This window comes from Amblyomma mixtum, chromosome 2 (genome assembly GCF_055824585.1).
Source record: "Amblyomma mixtum isolate Tamu chromosome 2, ASM5582458v1, whole genome shotgun sequence".
Lineage (NCBI taxonomy): Eukaryota > Metazoa > Arthropoda > Arachnida > Ixodida > Ixodidae > Amblyomma > Amblyomma mixtum.
This window is the reverse complement of record NC_143013.1, coordinates 288143931-288163332: the sequence shown is the minus strand read 5'-3', so window position 1 is coordinate 288163332 and position 19402 is coordinate 288143931. Positions and strand designations below refer to the sequence as shown.

At 48.7% G+C, this 19402-nt stretch overlaps 1 protein-coding gene across 1 annotated transcript; it reads left to right on the top strand.

The window, feature by feature from the left end:
- The first annotated feature begins 77 nt into the window (after positions 1 to 77).
- Positions 78 to 3326, top strand: LOC149364392 (uncharacterized). Its single transcript, XM_089568679.1, has 4 exons — positions 78 to 116; positions 1194 to 1250; positions 1594 to 1731; positions 3204 to 3326. The coding sequence occupies exons 1-4, from the start codon at positions 78 to 80 to the stop codon at positions 3324 to 3326; spliced, it is 357 nt and encodes a 118-aa protein (XP_089424805.1).
- Positions 3327 to 19402: the final 16076 nt, after the last annotated feature.

Genomic DNA, 19402 nt, shown 5'->3' with positions numbered 1-19402 from the left:
AGCAGGGAAAGTTTCTTAGTTGGCAGATGCGCTGGAAGTTGGCAGGGGGCAGTTGGTAGGTGCGCTGGTGGCGTGGCATGGCTGAGCGTATTGGCGGGCTCGGCATCAGTTGGCAGGTGCGCTTGGTTGTGTGCAGACGTGTCTAGGCACCTCCACGAATGACGTTGGAAGGAAGCCAGAATCAACGTCGCATATGTCTTCCGCATGGAGAAATGCCTGCAAGCGGAGCGGGTGACTACGGAAGTATATCGCCAAAGATGGAGCATCAATGGCTGCACAGGCTCAGCGAGTGCGGCGACCAGCAGTGACGGAGGACAACAAGTATTCCGAGCGGACTTAGCACCTTAATGCTATCGCATTCTCAGCGCGTGATCTAATTAAGGGTCCCCTAGATTTTTCTTCCTATTTTTTTAAGGTCCCCTATATATAGCAATTTTTTTTAAGTGTTGGCTGAAACAACCCGTACAGAGCGAAGCCACCGACGTTCACCTTGGAAATAGCCTTATACACCGCTGTAGCCTCATGCACTTCTATCCTCGTAAAAATTAACAATTCTTCTCAGCTGGGAGGAATGACGGTAATGACATTGTTTGTCTTAGAAACAGTTCGACGAACCACACCACTGAACTACACCGAAACATTAGCAGAATATACTGGAAGTAGAGCCGACCTATCCCCTATAACCACGACTCCTTTAACCGAGCAGTGGCTGTACAGCCTGGAGGAAATTGCAAACCAGCTGCTTCTCGTGTCCCTTCATCAAACATCTGTTCCACACCAGGCACTACCCTGCGGTATGTTCCTCGTGCGGCGCTGAGCCCTCCATATGTCACTCAGGCGTTGGCATGTCCACACTTGCTGGGCTGAATCCCTATCCCCAATCCCACCCTTTGTTCCTAGGAGACCGCTCTACCCAATTCCGACTTGCGAGAGCAGCGATGGTTGGTTCAACGGGCCAGTGCAATTGTAAAAACCGATGGAGCCCTGGATTCACGTTCCCAGCCAAGAGGAGAGGACGAAAACCCAAACTGCTTCCCAATAAAGTTTATCTTTTTCTGTTCGAGCACGCCACATTGGCTCAGTGGTTACGACGATCAACCGCTGACCCGAAAGACGCAGGTTAGATCCCAGCCGCGGCGGCCGAATATCAATGAAGGCGAAATTCTAGAGGCCCGTGTATCGTGCGATGTCAGGGCAGACAGGAGCCGAGCGCACTCAGCACGCAGCTCGTGCCCGCCACCTCCGACATGGTTAGGGTTTGGTTTGGTTTGGTTTATGGGGTTTAACGTCCCAAAGCGACTAAGGCCATGAGAGACGCCGTAGTGGAGGGCTCCGGAAATTTCGACCACCTGGGGTTCTTTAACGTGCACTGACATCGTACAGTACACGGGCCTCTAGAATTTCTCCTCCAAAGAAATTGTAGCCGCCGCGGCCGGGATCGAACCCGCGTCTTATGGGTCAGCAGCCGAGCACCATAGCCGCTGAGCCACCGCGGCGGCCGACATGGTTAGGGAGAGTCGCTATTTCTTGAAGGGTCATCTGCTGAACGAGCGCCGGCAACGTTCTTTCCTTCTGTGCTTGGCGACTTCACAGGGCCTCGAGATACAGGGCAACCCGCTGTACTTCGCCGTCCCCGTCGCCGCTGCCTGCTACCTGCCCGTGATGACGCCCTTCTGCCACCTGGGACTCACTTTCATCTACGAGCACACCGCTGCGAGCTTCACCGAGATAGTACGTCCGAAACATGCGCTTCTGTCGAATTGGGGTCGATGAAACAGGAGGATGCCTTTTGTAATATTTCAGCTGGTTTTCCTTCCCTTCAGTCTTCGGACGTTGCTCACGGCACTGGAACGTAGTCAGTGCTGTATGACGTCCCGCTGGTCATGGCAAAGACATTCCCATGATGCCCACCTGCTTACATAAGCGGACTCACGCCAATGCTGCATTTGTGGGCCGGAGCCTACGGCGACATTTGAAGGAGGAGAGATTATGTGTTTAACGGACCTCACTAGCGATATCTCCGCTGATCATCTCTAGGAGAAACGACTGGGTGATGATTGTGCTAAAAATTGACTGAGCATGGCCCTGTGACCTGGCCAGATTGTCCGTGGCAGCAGCAGAATGCTTAGCAGTGGAGCCGCGACTACATAGGCAACAGCTGATTGGTCACTTGCTTTTCCACCTGTTGCTGCTTCCGTCAGGCGGCTGGGGACTCAATCTTCCGGAAACGTATATTTGGAATTACTGTCGCAGATGACAAGAGCACGTGCTAAACTTCAGTCCTTAAGTGCCGTTAGCACCTTGGACACCCTGGTGCCTGCCGCTGTTTTCTTTCTGCCGTGGAGTCGGAAGACGCTTTCGCCGAGGCTGCGTTGATATGCCGGATTCGTTTCCTTCGGGATGGTCGAAAGCGAAGACAGTGCCAGATACGGCGGCGCTGAGGATAACGGGATGTGCAGGGGAAGTCACTGTTCCCTCACAAGGACCTTGAAACAGCTGCAGTGAGGGACTGTCATACAGCATTGCTCGCTTAGTCACGCGGCCACTCACGTGTAATCTCTCAAGCTTTGGGTATGTTCGACGGGGACCAATATTGAGAAATCTGCATGGTTAGAAATGCCCAAGTGCTGAGTGGCTGCACACTGAAACACGAATGCGCCTATATGGTAGAAAAAGGAAGTAAGCTGTTATCTGGCCTACTCCCTTTTTATAAATGCTAGTGCGCTAGGGTACAGCTTATTCCCTTTTAACTTCTTTCTATTTACAACGTATAAAATTCTCATGCTCAGCGCAAGGTTGAGAGCTGGATCTCGGTCGCAGCCAGTGCATTTGGATGCATGCGGACTGCCTAACAGCCTTTGTACTCAAATTTAAAAACGAGCTAATATTCAACGTCATGGTCATTTGCGGTGCCATCAGGAGCCTAAATTCGTATGAATTTCTGAAGCATAAAATTAAAACTTGGAGCGCGGAGTCAGGGGAGGCATCGCCGTCCGCTACAAGCACACAACGAAGGCTGGACCATCCCTATAGTCGAACGACTAAGCGTGGTGCGTCAACGGCGCGTTGGTGTGACGGCATGCATGACGTCACGGCATGCTGACCAATAGGCGGAGCGCGGCACATTCAAATGCTGCAGCACCAGGAAACGTGCTTTTCACAGCTATCGCCGTAAAATGTAAGCACTGCGTTCTCTCTCGCAGGCACTGCTCGGCCTGTTTCTGAAGGTGGTGACGACCATCGCACTCACACTGTCCACCAGCGCTTTCTTCTCGTTCCAACCGGAGGCCGAGAATGACACTCAGACCACTTTCATCCCTCTCTGAGCTGCCATCTTACCAGCAGCAGCGATGGCGACAAAGCCTGTGAACTATTTAGTGAACGACCGCATCGGAGCTTGCTTTTTGGGACTCCTCCATAATAACGCTGTCTTTTGTTTTGTAATTATTTGCCTATGAGCGCATTCAACATAATCTCATAGGGTGTCTTCAGCCGGGTCACTCCTCGACACAAGTGATTTGACCTTGGGCACCCTGGTGCCTGCCGCTGGTTTCTTTCTGCCGTGGAGTCGGAACACGCTTTCGCCGAGGCTGCGTTGATATGCCGGATTCGTTTCCATCGGGATGGTCGAAATCGAAAACAGTGCCAGATATGGCGACGCTAAGGATAACGGGGTGTGCAAGGGAAGTCACTGCTCCCTCACAAGGACCTTGAAATAGCTGCAGCGAGGTACTGTCGTACCGCATTCCTACTGTGTCCGTCTTTGTCGCGATCCCAGCCATATAAACGGGCGCATGAGTGTGTGCCTGAGCGTGGCACCGGATCCGTGTCTGCTACACGTCTTTGTAGCACTCGTCTTTGTATTGCACAGTGATACGAGTCAAATCTGAGCTCATCGCATGTCATGCGCAGTACTGCATTACATACCGTGTAGCGCTGCCTGTACAGTGGAATTTTCGCGACGAATTTACTTGCGACTTTCTTGTACATTTCTAAATCTTGGTTCTTAATTACATCCTGCCTTAAAAATTGTTCGTGATGGGCAGCAAAGTCTTATTCTGCTGACAGATGTATAGATGTATGGTGTTCTACCAAAGCCATACATATGTCGATGGTTGGTGTTGACGTAAGGGCACATCTACTGAGCTTAATTTCATTGCCTCTATTTCAACATGGAGGCAATTGTACGCTGCAAGTGTTACTGGACGAGCTTGATATCTCGCTTAGTCACGCGACCACTCACGTGTAATCTCTCAAGCTTTTGGTATGTTCGACCGAGACAAATCTTGAGAAATCTGCATGGTTAGAAATGCCCAAGTTCTTGGAAAATTAACAATTGTATTAAGTGTAAATGCTTTCGTTTTCGTGTTAATTGCCCGAGAGCACACCTAAACCACGCTTTTAAATGGTGAATTAACAGTTTAGTTCGTTTAGTTTATGGGTTTTAACGTCCCAAAGCGACTAAGGCTATGAGAGACGCCGTAGTGAAGGGCTCCGGAAATTTCGACCACCTGGGGTTCTTTAACGTGCACTGACATCGCACAGTACACGGGCCTCTAGAATTTCTCCTGCAAAGAAATTCTAGCCGCCGCGGCCGGGATCGAACCCGCGTCTTTTGGGTCAGCAGTCGAGCACCATAACCACTGAGCCACCGCGGCGGTGTGAATTAACAGGACAGCTTAAAGGAAGTGCAAAAGCTTTTGGTACAGAGAAGCAACCCAAAAGGCGTGGTTTATCACTGATAGGCGCGCAGTGCACGTAGAACACACGCCCTTCTGCTTGTGCCCATGCATGCTTGCATGCTCTGGGTGGGTGCAATAAATATTCCCACGTGCTCTTGGGAGCATGGTGTCACTAGTCACGTGAGCCTGCAAACTCCACACACCCATATGCGAGATGCATGGTGGCGCCTTCGAAGATGTAAAGACAAATTAGGGGACGCATATGCAAAAGCACGTGTTAGACGTCACTTCCTATAAATGTTTATTTGAAACTTATGCAGACGAGCGCCTATATTTTAGCTAAAATATGACCTAAGATGATTACTCCAATTTCAGTGCTCCAGAAGCCCACGTGACTCGACAGAATTTTCACAGTTGGCGTATCGCAATCACTTATGAGCGAAATGTATCGGGAAAAAAAGTACCCATGGTCACTCCATGGGTGCAGTGTTCTAGAATAGCATACGGAGGGAGGGGGGAAGCAGAATTGTATGCTTTGCTTTCTTTGTTGGGGACATACAGTACTAGTGTATGTCTGTACATTTCGACATCCAGTATGGATCCAAGGTTTCACTACAAATATACTAAAATAATCTGCTTATATTCATAATCTCCCATTAGCGTTCTGGACCTTGATTGGCATCCTCTTCAAGACGCATTTTTAGCGCGCGTCTGGTAACACGGACGGGAGACAACGTTTCTATGCCCTTTCGCAATTTTTCAGAAAAAATAACTGCAGGACTGCAGGTCACGTTAAGCAGCAGCGGGTAGACACAGGAAAAAAAAAAAAACGAAAAATGGGCCCGAGCAATCAATTTCACATTATATCTGAGGCCGCAAGAACATCATCATCAACGCTAAGAAAGAAGGAGTCTGCGATTCGCATCATCTGTCGGTTGTGTAGGCAGGCAATGAGGAAAAAAAAACGTAGCTGGGACGAACAGTACTATATCTTCATTCTGTCGAAGAACCTCCATGATGGATCGACACACGCAGCCGCTACGTTCCAAGAAAAATCTGTTCCGAAAGCACTCCGCTTTCGGAACCTTCATGAGGTGCAAAAATGACCTCCCAAGGGCCGGGCATTTCTTGACCCAGAAGTGTGTCTCAAGGGACATTGATATGCGTTCCGGCGGAGAAGTTAAGAAATACGACGAAGGGATCGCATAATACGACCCGGCTATGTAAGGATTGGGCTCATTTTTGCGTCAAGCGGCCTTCGAGGATAGCGCTTTTGAAAAGCAGACGCACGCGCAAAGAAAAACACATGGCGGCGGTGGGATTCGACCCCCGTATCAGTAGGGCGCGATGCATTAAACCAGCTTACTAGACCACCCAGCCCCTCTAAACATGTCTTTTTTTTTGCTCGATTGAGGCACTCTGTGCAAGGAATGAGCCGGCTTATACGAGTATTATAGTTTTTCAGTGAGATCAATAGCAGCCTTTTAGGGGGCACTGACCGAGATCCCAACGCTGTCCAGAGTTATTTTTCTTTTATTACATATAATGGAGGAGATAAGGCAAAAAGCTGCGTACGCAGCTTGACTAAGGCCTTATCCCCTCAAAGGCAAAACAGCAGTGAACACAGACCGAACACCGATCAGAAACTAGTAACAAGGAATAATGAAGACAATAGTTACAAATGCACAATAGATTCAAGTATCTGCGCAAAAGAAAAACAAATTTCGGTTAGGAGCAAACACAAAATGCAGTGATAGGCCAAGTCGACAATGTACACAATGAAGAAATTATGGGTACGGAAGGAGCATGAGTAGCAAAGCATATTATGACGTGAAGCAATGAAGGCACATAAAAAATGTCTAGCACATCATTTGACATAGGAAAACAAAGGAAAAAACGGTTAGGTTCTTATTCTCTGAGCATTGAAAATAGCGATGAGGACAGAAAAGTATGGTACAGCTGCATGTTGCTTAAGATATAAAACTAATAAGGACATTACAAAAATAGTGTCGTGAATTATCATGAAGGAAAAAAAAGTTGTTTTAAATGTTTGAGGTGAATGTTCAGAATTTCTATATTTTCTTGAAGAAAATTGTTGAGAAGAGTTGGTATCTGATATTTTAGAGATTTTTATAAAGGACAAAGATCTCTATTCTGTGCAGTATCGAGTATGTCACTAGTAATTAATAATAGGTACAACACTTTCTTCGCGTCTCATGTTGGTAGCACGGTTGAATAGTATTCTGAATACTAGGAGTTACAAACAGTGGAGGTAGGGTCTCGAAGGAACGACAGCTAAAGAAACTTGAAAGTAACACAGTTTCGCTCAAAAGCACGACACAGTGTGAGGAGCTTCCGTTCCACATGCGAACACTGCAATGAATAGTACCGTGTTCCGCGAGAAGTTTTGCAAAAAAAAAACGAACACGAAAAAGATGAGAGGAGAGATTGTTCTTTGTAGGGCTAAAGAAGATAAACACCGAAAGGACTTGCTGTAAAAATTGAAAAGCAAATTCACAGGGACACCGAACTCCATTGTGTGTTGGCAATGCGACAGTGTTAGCAGCTGTTGATGCCTTCATCGGAAGTGACGTCACTTCCGGTCAAGTGGTGTCAGTTCTCGCCAATGGAGCTTTTGAGGCCCAGGTTGATCTTCCCGAGGAACGCCTCGCAACCAACCATTAATTTAACTGCCACCAGCCACGATGGCAGTTTGATCAAAGTCCGGTGGGCAGGTTGCGATGACGTCACAAGGTCGCGTGGCCTAGGTGGACCACCTAGATTGCTTCTCCCTGATATTTCGCTCTCAGCGCCGTTGACGCCTAATTTGCTGCAGAAGGGGCACCTCAACGCCTTCGCGTTAATATTTGTGCTGCATGCAGGTGAGGAACAGCCTGCCGCAGACGTGAAGCCACTCTCTCCAAACAATGTCAACAAGCACGTTATAGCGCATTGTTGCATGCCAGTCGGTAGATAAATATTCTCATGGCAGAAACATAATCTGTACCTTCACTGAATTGACAAGTAGTTTGAGCTGCTATAAAGAACACACAGCTCCTATATATATTGTGAGACAGGAGACAGAGCCCAGGATGGAGCGAGCTTTAATGGCACCCGCAAGTATGGCGACCAACCCTTCGAAGAAGAAGATGATCGATGATGATGGATATGTACAGATGAAGACGAAGGTCGCATGTTGTGCTTTGAGCGATGATGATGGATATGTACAGATGAAGACGAAGGTCGCATGTTGTGCTTACACTTTCTCCCCTCGCGTACGAAAGCGACCGGCCCGGGCGCAGATTAGAGCACAGTAGGGCGACGGGCAAAGGGTTTTAGGCGGGAAACATGAACAATTTCGGCACCTCGGCAACGACGATCATTAACAGGATGAACAGGGGCAACGCGATAGTTCACCGGGGACGTTTGTTCGAGCACAGTATACGGACCAATATAACGGCTCAAAAATTTTTCACACAATCCCGGGGTACGCACTGGAGTCCACAGCAGTACCTCATCACCAGGGTGAAAAAATATGGCACGGTGGGAGAGATCATAGGTGTTTTTCCGGGAGGCTTGGGAGGCGTCGGTATTCAGGCGGGCAATGGCACGGCAGTAGGTAAGACGAGAAGTAAACTGTTCGTGAGAGAGTCTGGAAGAGGTTGAGGGGGCGGAGAAGAAAGACGCTTCGAGGGTGAAGGTAGGTTGACGTCCATACACAAGGAAGAATGGGGAGAAGTTGGTGGTTCTTTGCACGGCACTATTGTATGCAAAGGTAACGAAGGGAAGCATGGTGTCCCAGTTGGTGTGGTCGGGCTGGATGTAGGTGGCTAGCATATCGGACAGCGTGCGATGAAAGCGCTCTGTGAGCCCATTGGTCTGAGGGTGATAAGCGGAAGAGGTTTTGTGCACGGTTCTGGAGGCGTGAAGAACTTCGGCAAGGATGCTGGAGAGGAAGGACTTGCCGCGGTCACTAATAAGGACACGAGGAGCTCCATGGCGCAGAAGAATGGCGTTCAGGAAGAAGTGGGCGATCTCTGAAGCAGAGCCGGAAGGAACAGGGGCCGTTTCAGCGTATCTAGTTAAGTGGTCGATGGCAGTGACGATCCAACGGTTGCCCGTTGGTGTTAATGGTAAGGGACCGTAGAGGTCAATCCCAACGACTTCAAAAGGGGAGAAAGGACAGGGGAGAGGCTGTAGAAGGCCCGCAGGGGCAGACGTGCTCCGTTTACGACGTTGGCAAGAGATGCAAGACGCAATATATTTTCCAACAGCGGTTGAGAGGCCAGGCCAAAAGAAACGGCGCTTGATGCGGTCATAAGTTTTCTGAAAGCCTAAGTGGCCAGCCGGGGGGTCATCATGAAAGGCCTGCAAAACTTCTCGGCGAAGAGAACGGGGTACGACAGGCACCCATGAGTCACCGAAGGGGCTGTAATTGTGCCAAAGAAGGATGTTGTCGACTAGCTTGAAAGAGTTAAGTTGGCGACGTAGGCGGGCATTCGGTGGCCGTGTAGCACCGCTCAGACGGTCGATAAGAGTCCGGCAGTAAGGGTCGGCCCGCTGCGCTGAGGCGAGATCGCCAAGACTGGGAGCTGGCATCAAGTCAATGGGTGCGGCGGTCAAGGTTGAAATAGCCGTCGAAGGGGTAGTTTGGCAGTTTGAGGATGCGGAGGACACGGGTTGCGGATGCGGAGGTGGGGTTTGGGCGAGGGGACAACGAGATAGCGCATCGGCGTCCTGGTGTTTCTTGCCCGATTTATAGGTGACGGTAAAGTCATATTCCTGGAGACGGAGAATCCAGCGGCCGAGGCGGCCGGACAAGTTTTTCTGCGAGGACAACCAGCACAGGGCATGATGGTCAGTGACAACTGTGAACTGGCGGCCGTACAAATAAGGGCGAAATTTCTGAATGGCCCAGACAACAGCGAGGCACTCTTGCTCAGTTATCGTGTAGTTCTGTTCCGCTGCAGTCAGTGTACGACTGGCGTAGGCGATGACTTGCTCGCATGAAGAGTGCTGCCGCTGCAGAAGAACTGCACCAATGCCTTGTCCACTGGCGTCCGTGTGTAAAATCGTTGGAGCATTGTCGTCGAAATGTGCCAGTATCGGATCAGATGTGAGAGCCTTCTTTAAGGTAGTAAAAGCGACCTCACAGGCCTCAGACCAAACAAACGGCTGGTCAGTGCAGAGGAGCTTATGCAAAGGGGCCGCAATAGAGGCAAAGTTGCGTATGAAGCGCCGGAAGTATGACGCTAGCCCCAGAAAACTGCGCAGGTCTTTGACGCGCGATGGGCGAGGAAAATGCAAAACTGCAGCCACTTTGTCGGGATCAGGCTTTACACCCTTCTGGCTAACGACGTGACCGAGTACCTTGATAGAAGTGGAAGCAAAGCAACATTTCTTGGTGTTTAACTGTAGGCCGGCCTCAGAAAGTGCGCTTAATACTTCATCGAGACGAACAAGGTGTTCAGAAAAAGTCGAAGAAAAAATGACTATGTCGTCGAGGTAGCATAGGCACGTTTTCCACTTCAGGCCTCGGAGAACGGTGTCGATCATGCGCTCGAACGTGGCCGGAGCATTGCATAGGCCGAACGGCATAACGTTGAATTCGTATAATCCGTCGGGAGTGGCGAAAGCAGTTTTTTCCTTGTCGGCCTCATGCATTGGTATTTGCCAGTATCCGGATCTTAGGTCGAGACTAGAGAAAAATTGTGCACCTTGGAGACAGTCGAGGGCGTCATCAATCCGAGGCAGCGGATAAACATCTTTTCTAGTGATCTTGTTAAGGGCGCGATAGTCAACACAAAAGCGTACTGAGCCATCCTTCTTTTGAACGAGCACAACAGGCGAAGACCAAGGACTCGAAGAAGGGCGTATGATGTGGCGCTTGAGCATGTCGGCTACGTTATCTTGAATAACCTTGCGCTCACTAGAAGACACACGATACGGGCGACGGCGAATGATGCCCGAACCATCTGTGTAGATGCGATGCTTAGCTGCGGTGGTTTGGCTCAAGGTTGTTGCCTGGGTATCGAAGGAAGCGGCATGCTTGGTCAAGACGGCAAGCAATTGATCTTTTTGAGTCGGGGTGAGACCGGGGCTGATAGCAGCTGAAATAGATGCAGAGGCAGAGGCAGGGGTCGAAAGAGCGAAGCTTGATGGGGCAGAGGAAAGAACGGCCACAGGTTGAGTGGTATCCACAGAAGCGATGGCTGTGCCTTGACGCAGAAGAATGGGTTCCGGCGTAGTGTTGAAGGCAGTCAGTAGTGAAGACCCATTGGTGAAGCGGAGCAGGGACGCGACGAGAAAGATGCCCCTTGAGAGAAGACGGGGGCTTGGTGTGACGAAAACGTCCCCAGCGTTGACGTGGGCAGAAGCAACAGAGAGGACATCTTCGCAGCCGGGGTAAAGTACATGATCAGCGGTGGTAACCAGATGATGAGAAGGCAGGACAGAAACGGCTGAAAGGTCGGATCCAGAAGCCTGTAGAGTAGGGGGACAGCAGGTAATTACAGCTTGCGCAGAGTGGAGGAAGTCCCAGCCGAGGATGAGGGGATAAGCACAGGAGGGAAGCACAGCAAATACTATGTAGTGCAGGATGCCGTCGATAGTGACTCGTGCCGTACACAATCCGGAAGGACGCATTGATTCATCATTGGCAGCACGAAGAGAAGGACCACTGTAAGGGGTGCGCACCTTGCGAAGACGAGAACATAAATCAGAACTAATTACAGAAATGGCGGCGCCCGTATCGATCAATGCTTCTACTACAGTGCCTTCAATGTCAACGGTTAACATGTTCGATGGCTGTGCAGGAGGAATTGAGAGGGCGTCGTGCGGTGCAGTTTTACCTCCGGAAACTGCACAATTTAGTTTTCCGTGTGGCCATTTGTCTGGGAGGATGGTGGACGTAGAGGCGACGACGAGCGGCGGAAAGGCGATGGGGAGCGGCGGCGCGACGGCCTGTCGGTTGAGGAGCGGTCCGGAGAGGTAGAGGAATAGGAGGGACGATAATTGGTAGGGTCAGCAAACGGTGGGCGGTAAGCGTGCGACGAGTACGGAGCGTCTTGGGAGAAGTCCCCGTACGATGGGCGACGAGGAGGACTGGAGGCAAACGCCGGACGGTAAGCAGGTGACGAGTACGTAGCTCCGTTGCGAAAGTCTGGGTACCACTCGCGCTCGTCGCGTTGACGGCGACGGCACACACGGGCAACATGCCCGCGAATTCCGCAGTAGTGACATACCGGCCGACGTGCAGGCGGACTCCAAACAGGACACATAGCGGGGCTCGGGGACACAGAGACCGGAGTTTGCTGGACGGGCTGTGGATGCGACGGGTAAACAGCAGCAGGAGGCGTCGCAGCAACCTGGGCATAGGTAGGCACAAAACGCGGTACAGGTGGTTCCGCAGCCAAGGGGCGAGTGACCGAAGCGAGCTCGTCTTTGATGAGATCACGCAAAGGCGAGGACGACGGGGCTGGAGGCGGGTGGGAATCAACTGGCGGTAAGGTGGAGCCGTGCAGTTCCTCCCGGATAATGGAGCGAATGAGGGAGCGTAAGTCCACGTCAGGTGAAAGTGGGGTGTCCCAGGTGTCTTTTAATCGAAGCGACTGAAGGTCGTCAAGACGATGGCAAGTTGTTCGGATGTCTTGGACTGACGTTGGATTCTGAGCAGCAAGCGTGTTGAAGGCAAATGACCCAAGCCCTTTCAGAAGATGACGTACCCGATCGTTCTCTGACATAGCGCTGTTGACACGTCGACACAGGGCAAGCACGTCTTCAATGTAGGATGTGTAGGACTCACCGGGTAGCTGAACGCGCGTATCTAGCTTTTTTTTGTAGACAGCGGGGCTTGCACCAGATGTGCCAAAGATTTGTCGTATCTGTGCCGAGAAGTGAGCCCAGTCCGGGATGGCATCTTTGTGGTTGACGAACCAAGTCTTGGCCACGGCAGTGAGGTAGAACGACACGTTTACAAGTTTCATCGCTGAGTCCCAACGATTATAGGCACTGACCTGGTTATATTGGTCGAGCCAGTCCTCGACATCGTCCCCACGAAGACCAGCAAAAATGGGAGGCTCGCGCTGGAGTGTGGTGATGGTCCAAGTGGACTGTCCAGAAGATTGGGAAGAACCGGGTTGGCTCATCATTGCTGGCTCCAGACGGTTCGAATCGAGAGGAAGAAGAACGGGGGGCCCACCGGGAGTACGAGTGGTGTTGTCGCTGACGGTATCCATCGGTGCGGATGGCACGAGCAGGTGGCGACCGGAACGTAGCTGCAGTCTGGCGGCGGAGAGGACGCAGGGATCGAGAGCACACTCCACCACTTGTGAGACAGGAGACAGAGCCCAGGATGGAGCGAGCTTTAATGGCACCCGCAAGTATGGCGACCAACCCTTCGAAGAAGAAGATGATCGATGATGATGGATATGTACAGATGAAGACGAAGGTCGCATGTTGTGCTTACAATATATATATATATATATATATATATATATATATATATATATATATATATATATATATATATATATATATATATATATATATATATATATATATATACATCTACATATTTTCGGCATATTTTATCCACGATTTCTTTAATGTTTCTATCACGTTAATTAGCTGATATTTGCGAAGCATTTCGCCACTATTTTGAAAGTCTGCCATGTGCCTTTTCGCTCTTCAGGAGCTCCGCGCAGCCCGACAGATAGCGACAGTGACGTACGCTTCTAGTGACCGCCCCCTTACGCTCTATTGCCCTCTCTCCTTTCTCTCCTTTGTTACTTTGCTCTTCCCTCCTTAAGTTATTATACAACTAATTATTACATTACTAACATTTTGTTATGAGACACCATAAATCAGCATTATAATAACGAATACTTCCCCATACTTTGCTTCGTTTCGCTGGCTATTGGCTTCCTCAATACTACAGACAAGGATACTCAGATGCGCTGAACTCAGTACAGTTGTAATTTTTGTCGTTCTTTTAGCTCGTACATAATTATTTTCATTCGCTAGATTGCTGCGTGTGCGCGACAAAAAGCTAGAGCTAAGTAGGCTAGCCCCGGTTTGCGTTTGGAGCAAGTATGCCAATGAAGGAACAGCGAGAGCAAATTTCGGTCGATCTGTATGGAATAAAGATGCTACTTTCAGTGAAAACAAAAGTTTTTTAAGCTAGAAAGAGGCAATACAAACTTAACACAGGCATCGTCACCACCTGCCGCTGTTTCCACACGCAACCTGCGGCACGTCATGAAAATCTTTTGTACCCGAATCTCTGAGGCTAGGCTTCGTCGCCATTTACAACCGAACGGTGCCCATGGAGTCTTTTTCGGTGTTGACGTTCCAGTTTTAACCCTGTGGCAGGCCAATTTTTAAATAAAACTTTCTCAGCAATAAATGCGTCTTTTGCTGCCGGACAGACATCTACATAGCCAGAAAAAAGCGGTACCATCAATTTTTCCTAAGAATAAAAATTCAATGCGTCTCTTTAAAGCTAGAACCACAGGTCAATGATTTTCTTGCACTTTCTCACATTTAGCCGATCCGGTTCTATCTCGTACCGATATGCAGTTATAATTTGATTAACAAGCGCTTATAAGGGTTTGCAGCTCATAAAAAAATTAACTGAGGAGACCTTCCTGGAAGCCTTTCAGGGTTGCTCCTATAGTTTCCGCCTGATACATTGTTCTGGTAACACGAGCAAACGATGTTTGCGAGCAAACGGTGTGAATTTGCAAAAATTGCTTGACGGCTCACTAATTCCCGGCTCATTTCCGGCAAAACCAACACCACTCATTGATGATCAAGAGCTGGTGTAGAGAATAGAGGGTGACCCTGAAGGAGAGAAGGAAAAAAAGAACCAACTTATTGATGGGAACGACGAGAAAGGTCGGTCATTTATAATTCGTGAAGCTTATCGGGCTCGGAAACCGCTAAAATTCTAATTATTGTTATCAGGGAAAAACTATTAACCGGAACAATTTCATACAGCAAGAGAAAGTACTGGAGAAGGAAGCGAGGAGCGAAAATTGATGTTTGAAAGAGCAAATGCGTCGTACTTCAAGAGAGCCACATCAATCAAAAAAGAAAAAAAAATAGTGGAGAGAACGGCATGTTCTGTGTTAGGTTTAGAGCTGTTCCTGTTCGAAAATTACATTCGACGCCCTGATAGCTCCAGCTTCCCTGCAGGGAAAATTTTTCGAGAAAGCCATCCACTACGAAAGCTTTCAGCTTGTCGGTAGCCTAACGCTTCCCTAGCTCGCCCACGTTCATGTTTTGAAGTATTATGTGAGGACACGAGTGTTGTGACTTTGTGTAATATATGCATCCGCAAAGCCATTCAAACTCTTCAAACGGCATTCCTTGTAGGGCTGGTGTGCACTTGACTCATGGTTACGGTTTGTATGCGCGTACATACGCGCATGCTTGGTGGAGTTGTTGCCGCTTTCCACAAGTTCACATGATGTATTTCTGCAAAAGCTTTACTTCTCTCTCATGTAACGTCTACGTGTGAGGCACTTATAATTGTGTTAAAAAGTTGTGAAAGACCCAAAAAGAAGTTTGTGGCTGTAGTCGTAAACTATTGCATTCAACAAACTGTACGCTCGTGGTCTAGATAAGCTTTGACGTTTGTCGCCACAGTACAGCTTTATGAATAGCATCAAGGTAGTCAGGTGGCTCCTGAGGACATCGCTTGTCTACAACATTATTTTTTGAAATGTATTTTTTTTTGTCCCCTTTGCATTATTACACTCGTTGTTACTGATACGGGACCAGAGAGTACTGTGTCATCAGTATGGTACCACATCCGAGAGCCTTAGTTTCTCTGCGATCACCAGGTAGCAACTACCGCGCAAGCGGTCTGCGTTCTGATTAATTTCTCTTCCAGCTAGCAGTGGTCTCAGAACTAGCGGTTTTCGCTCAGTCGTGTGCTCGCGATAGTTCTCAACGCTTGCTCACGTGTCCCAGTTCCTTCGCGCTTCAGCTGGCGTTTACTCCCAACCAGAGGAAACCGGAGTAGTCCTGGCAGTTAATTTGACAGGCACCCAAAATGGATGCTTCAGTCAGCCTACAGCTCTTCACCCACCCTAAAAACTCCCTTCTCCACCCTAACGCACCTACAACACTACCTTGTCTTGGGATAATTAGAGAGCACGGGCTACGTGCGTGTTTAGAAAACGCGACTAGAGGACATCGGGGCGAGATTCACGGTTGGATGCGCAAGAACCTATTTCGGGCTTGCGTTCTAGCGCATCTCCACGCGCTGGTTCTCAGCACTAATTATACGGTATCGTGCTGAACAGCGTGGAGTTATTTGCTGGGGTTCATGAACGTAAAACTGCTGGCAGGTTAACTGTTTTCTAGATGTTGGGCTGTTCTGTTCCTGTACCCTTTCAGCTGAACGCTTTCAAGCCTATTAGCGTTAACGACGCTAAATCCGGTACATGGTCTTTCAGTCCACAACAGAGTCTGGCCTGTAGTTTCGGCGTGTAGGTTCAAAACAGGAAGGCAAGGTACAGGAGTACCAGTTCTACGGTCATACCACACTCAGTTTAAAAAGAAGCAAAAAGCGGCTAGCGTGTCATGACAAAATCATCATCGTTATCACCCAAACTACGCCCACTGCATGACAAAGGACTCTCCCAATAACGTCCATTTAGCGCCCTGCCTTGTGCAAACCGCCCTCAGTATCTCGGCAAACCTACGAACTTATGCCCCCACCTGACTCTCTCGTTCCCCCGGCTGCGTCCCATTTCCTTTGTAAGGCAGTCTCTCGTCTTAACATATGATTGGTTATTGGTACGCTGCATTACATTTATGAACAAGTAAAAAAGTTAATTAAAGGGCAAAGAAAAACAGAAGTTAGGATAGCGGGTCGAAGCTGAAACGAAGGGAATATGAATTTCAGTTATGTTGCAAACAGCACTTGGTTTGTGGAAGGATATTGTTTCCTGATTTTGAAACTGGAAGAAGAAAGTGTCACCACAAAGGCTAGTAGGAAATCAAGCTGGTCAACGGCAACACCGTGTTCACCACCAAACCAAAATACTTCCTTGTTTCTGTGACTCTCTATGCGCCGTCGACACCATTATTACTGATCACCATTTTGCATCATATCCATCACTGAGATTTTCTTTCACATTTCTTGCTTGAACGGAATCCGAACAGCGCCCAAATACATGCGTCTATAAAAAAACAGGAAGCGGGAGGTCAAAAACACGGTCGAGAGGATCAGATTTTCGTATCAGTAGCCACACGAAGTCCAGTTTCGCATAAACACCATCTGCATCGCAGCCCCGGTCGTCAAGCCAGTGTGGGCCTCTTGCAAACTTTCTGCCGTGTTTTGACGGCTCCATCAAGGGAAGCATTTTGACTGTGTTGTATGGAAAGAAACGAAGCGGAATATGAGTGTCAAAACTGAAGGCTACTGGATTTGAAACACTCACTCTTGGAAGAAAAAAGAACGCAGTGGTGTTCACATCGGAGACTGAGGTGTTGTGCAAAACCATTTCGGGGCAAAGATCTCGTCGGCGCCTTCTTGGCTAGGTCCTGCAAGCAGCCACCAGTGTCCAGACGCGCTCATCAGACTCCCCTTTCTTTTGTGCTTAATTTAAAGCTTAGTCAACAAGAATTCTTGTAGTGAAAGTCGAAACAAGCGCGCCATGTATCAACACATCCGACGTTGCACAAATTTTTCTCCTGACATTGTGTCCTGATCTTGCACAGCGTTTCCGGAATGCGCCTTGACTCGCTTTTATCGGGCTATAGGTGTCAAAATAGGCAGTGGACTTCTTTCTACAGTTGTAGATCCTGTAGATTGCTTTTCGTCCCACAACGCTCTGTTGTTATTTGACTCGCTCCAAGTCGTGTGGTCAGCGCCGTGCTCATGGTATTCACAGTAAAAAAGTTGAAGAAATGAATTCATCAGCGCGAAGTCGCGCCTATTTCGTCATCCGCTGAATGCGGCCGGCCGTGGTCTTTCGGTTTCCTCATGCTAGGAAAGGCGCATATATGATGGTGTCTGGCATGTGTTTGCACACAAAGAGCTGGGACCTGACTTGCGTTTCCGTAGGCGTCGGAACAACAATCGTCAGTACAGGCATCGTTCAGAAGCCCTGGGTATCTACTGTCGGGAAAGATTGGATGAAGAACCACGAGAAAGAACAATTTTATAGTTTTCATACTTTTGCAAGGGGCATTTAAAAGCAATATTTAGCAAAAATCTATATCGTTTAGATGCTGCTATGTTCATAAGCATAGTGGTGATTGCATAGCGAGTCGTTAACGATTAGGAAAGCAGATGTTTACTGCTGTTTTTGTTCAGGCAGAACAAAGGTGTTAAATACAATTCAATATTAACTTTCAAAAAGCACTGCCCCACCAGCTGAGCTAATCGGCCCAATACTGGAAATGTGTTGACGAAGGCCAGTTCTACAAAGGACAAAAGTAAACCAATCCAGTTGCAATATTGGGCCGGTTACCTGTGCTGCTTGAATGGTTGGTAGAAGAAACCTAGTAGGATCCTTAGGTTCTAAACAAGCAACTTTAACTGAAATTATTTTCTTCTTTGTCATTCCAAACCCATTTTTATCCGCTTTGGTAATCACTTTACCCAAATCTTTAACCACCGGCAATTTAAAAGTAAGGCCGAACTCACACATATTCTAGACCACAGCGTTAAGCCACGCTAGTTAAATACCCTGATCTTTTAGGAAAAAAGTGTGCTTCCAAGTGTCACCCATTTTCTTCTGCAATATCATCGCTCTCTTATTCGTTTCGCGATGCCTTAGCGCTATGAAGGCCGCGCACACTCAAGGTCAGCAAGTTGAGCCTCGTATCATGCCCCCCTCATGCCATTTGTTGTTGTTGTTGTCTCTTAACCCGTTGAGCGCTAGAGTTACGAAGACGAAGCTGAAAGCTTCTTCCTCGCGCATGCTCGTGAGAACCCCACGAAGACGAAGAAGAGGGTTTCACTGGCGGTAGTTGGACGTACAGCTCACTCCGCGACGTTGGAGCCATAACTCAGCTTAAATACCTCCGCGGAGTCCACGGAAGCTGCCCTTATCTGGGTACGCATGAGCGCTGCAGGCAGAGCGAGCAAGACACCGCTCCCGAATCTGGAGCCGGGCGCGGACACCGACAGCAGCCCGGTGACCGAGAGCCCCGAGCTGACTAACAACGAGACAAAGACGCCGGCCGATGCGGACGGAAACAAGAGCAGCGACAAGCTTCCTCAAGGTTCGAAGGTGTCCTCCAAGGCCACATCCTCTTCGGTGGGCACCCTTGACATCGACGGACCACGGCAAGCTCCGGTAAGTTTCTCGAGCTTGCTCCAGAGATACTCTTAGGGTCATAGATGCATCTTAAAGGTTCACTGAAGACTGCTCTAATCTATTGCGTGGCTCAATAAGACACTGTTGATGTTTGTCCTGCAACATGGACGCAATCATTGCTGTGAAAATATGGTTTAAACATGGGGCATACCTTGTATCAACGAAAATAACTTCGCGATTCTCATTTGGAAGTGAATGGTGGCGGAATCTTGGCTCACAGATCCGCGAAGAAACAGCTGTTTTGACGTCATCGCAGTTTGCTGGTGAAAACGGCTCGTGGCGTTGATACCTGAAATTCGTTATTTTACTTTTTCGAAAGCTGTAAAAGCTTCATTTTCAGTGACAGAAAAGCATATTTTCTTCCTTACAACCAAGTAT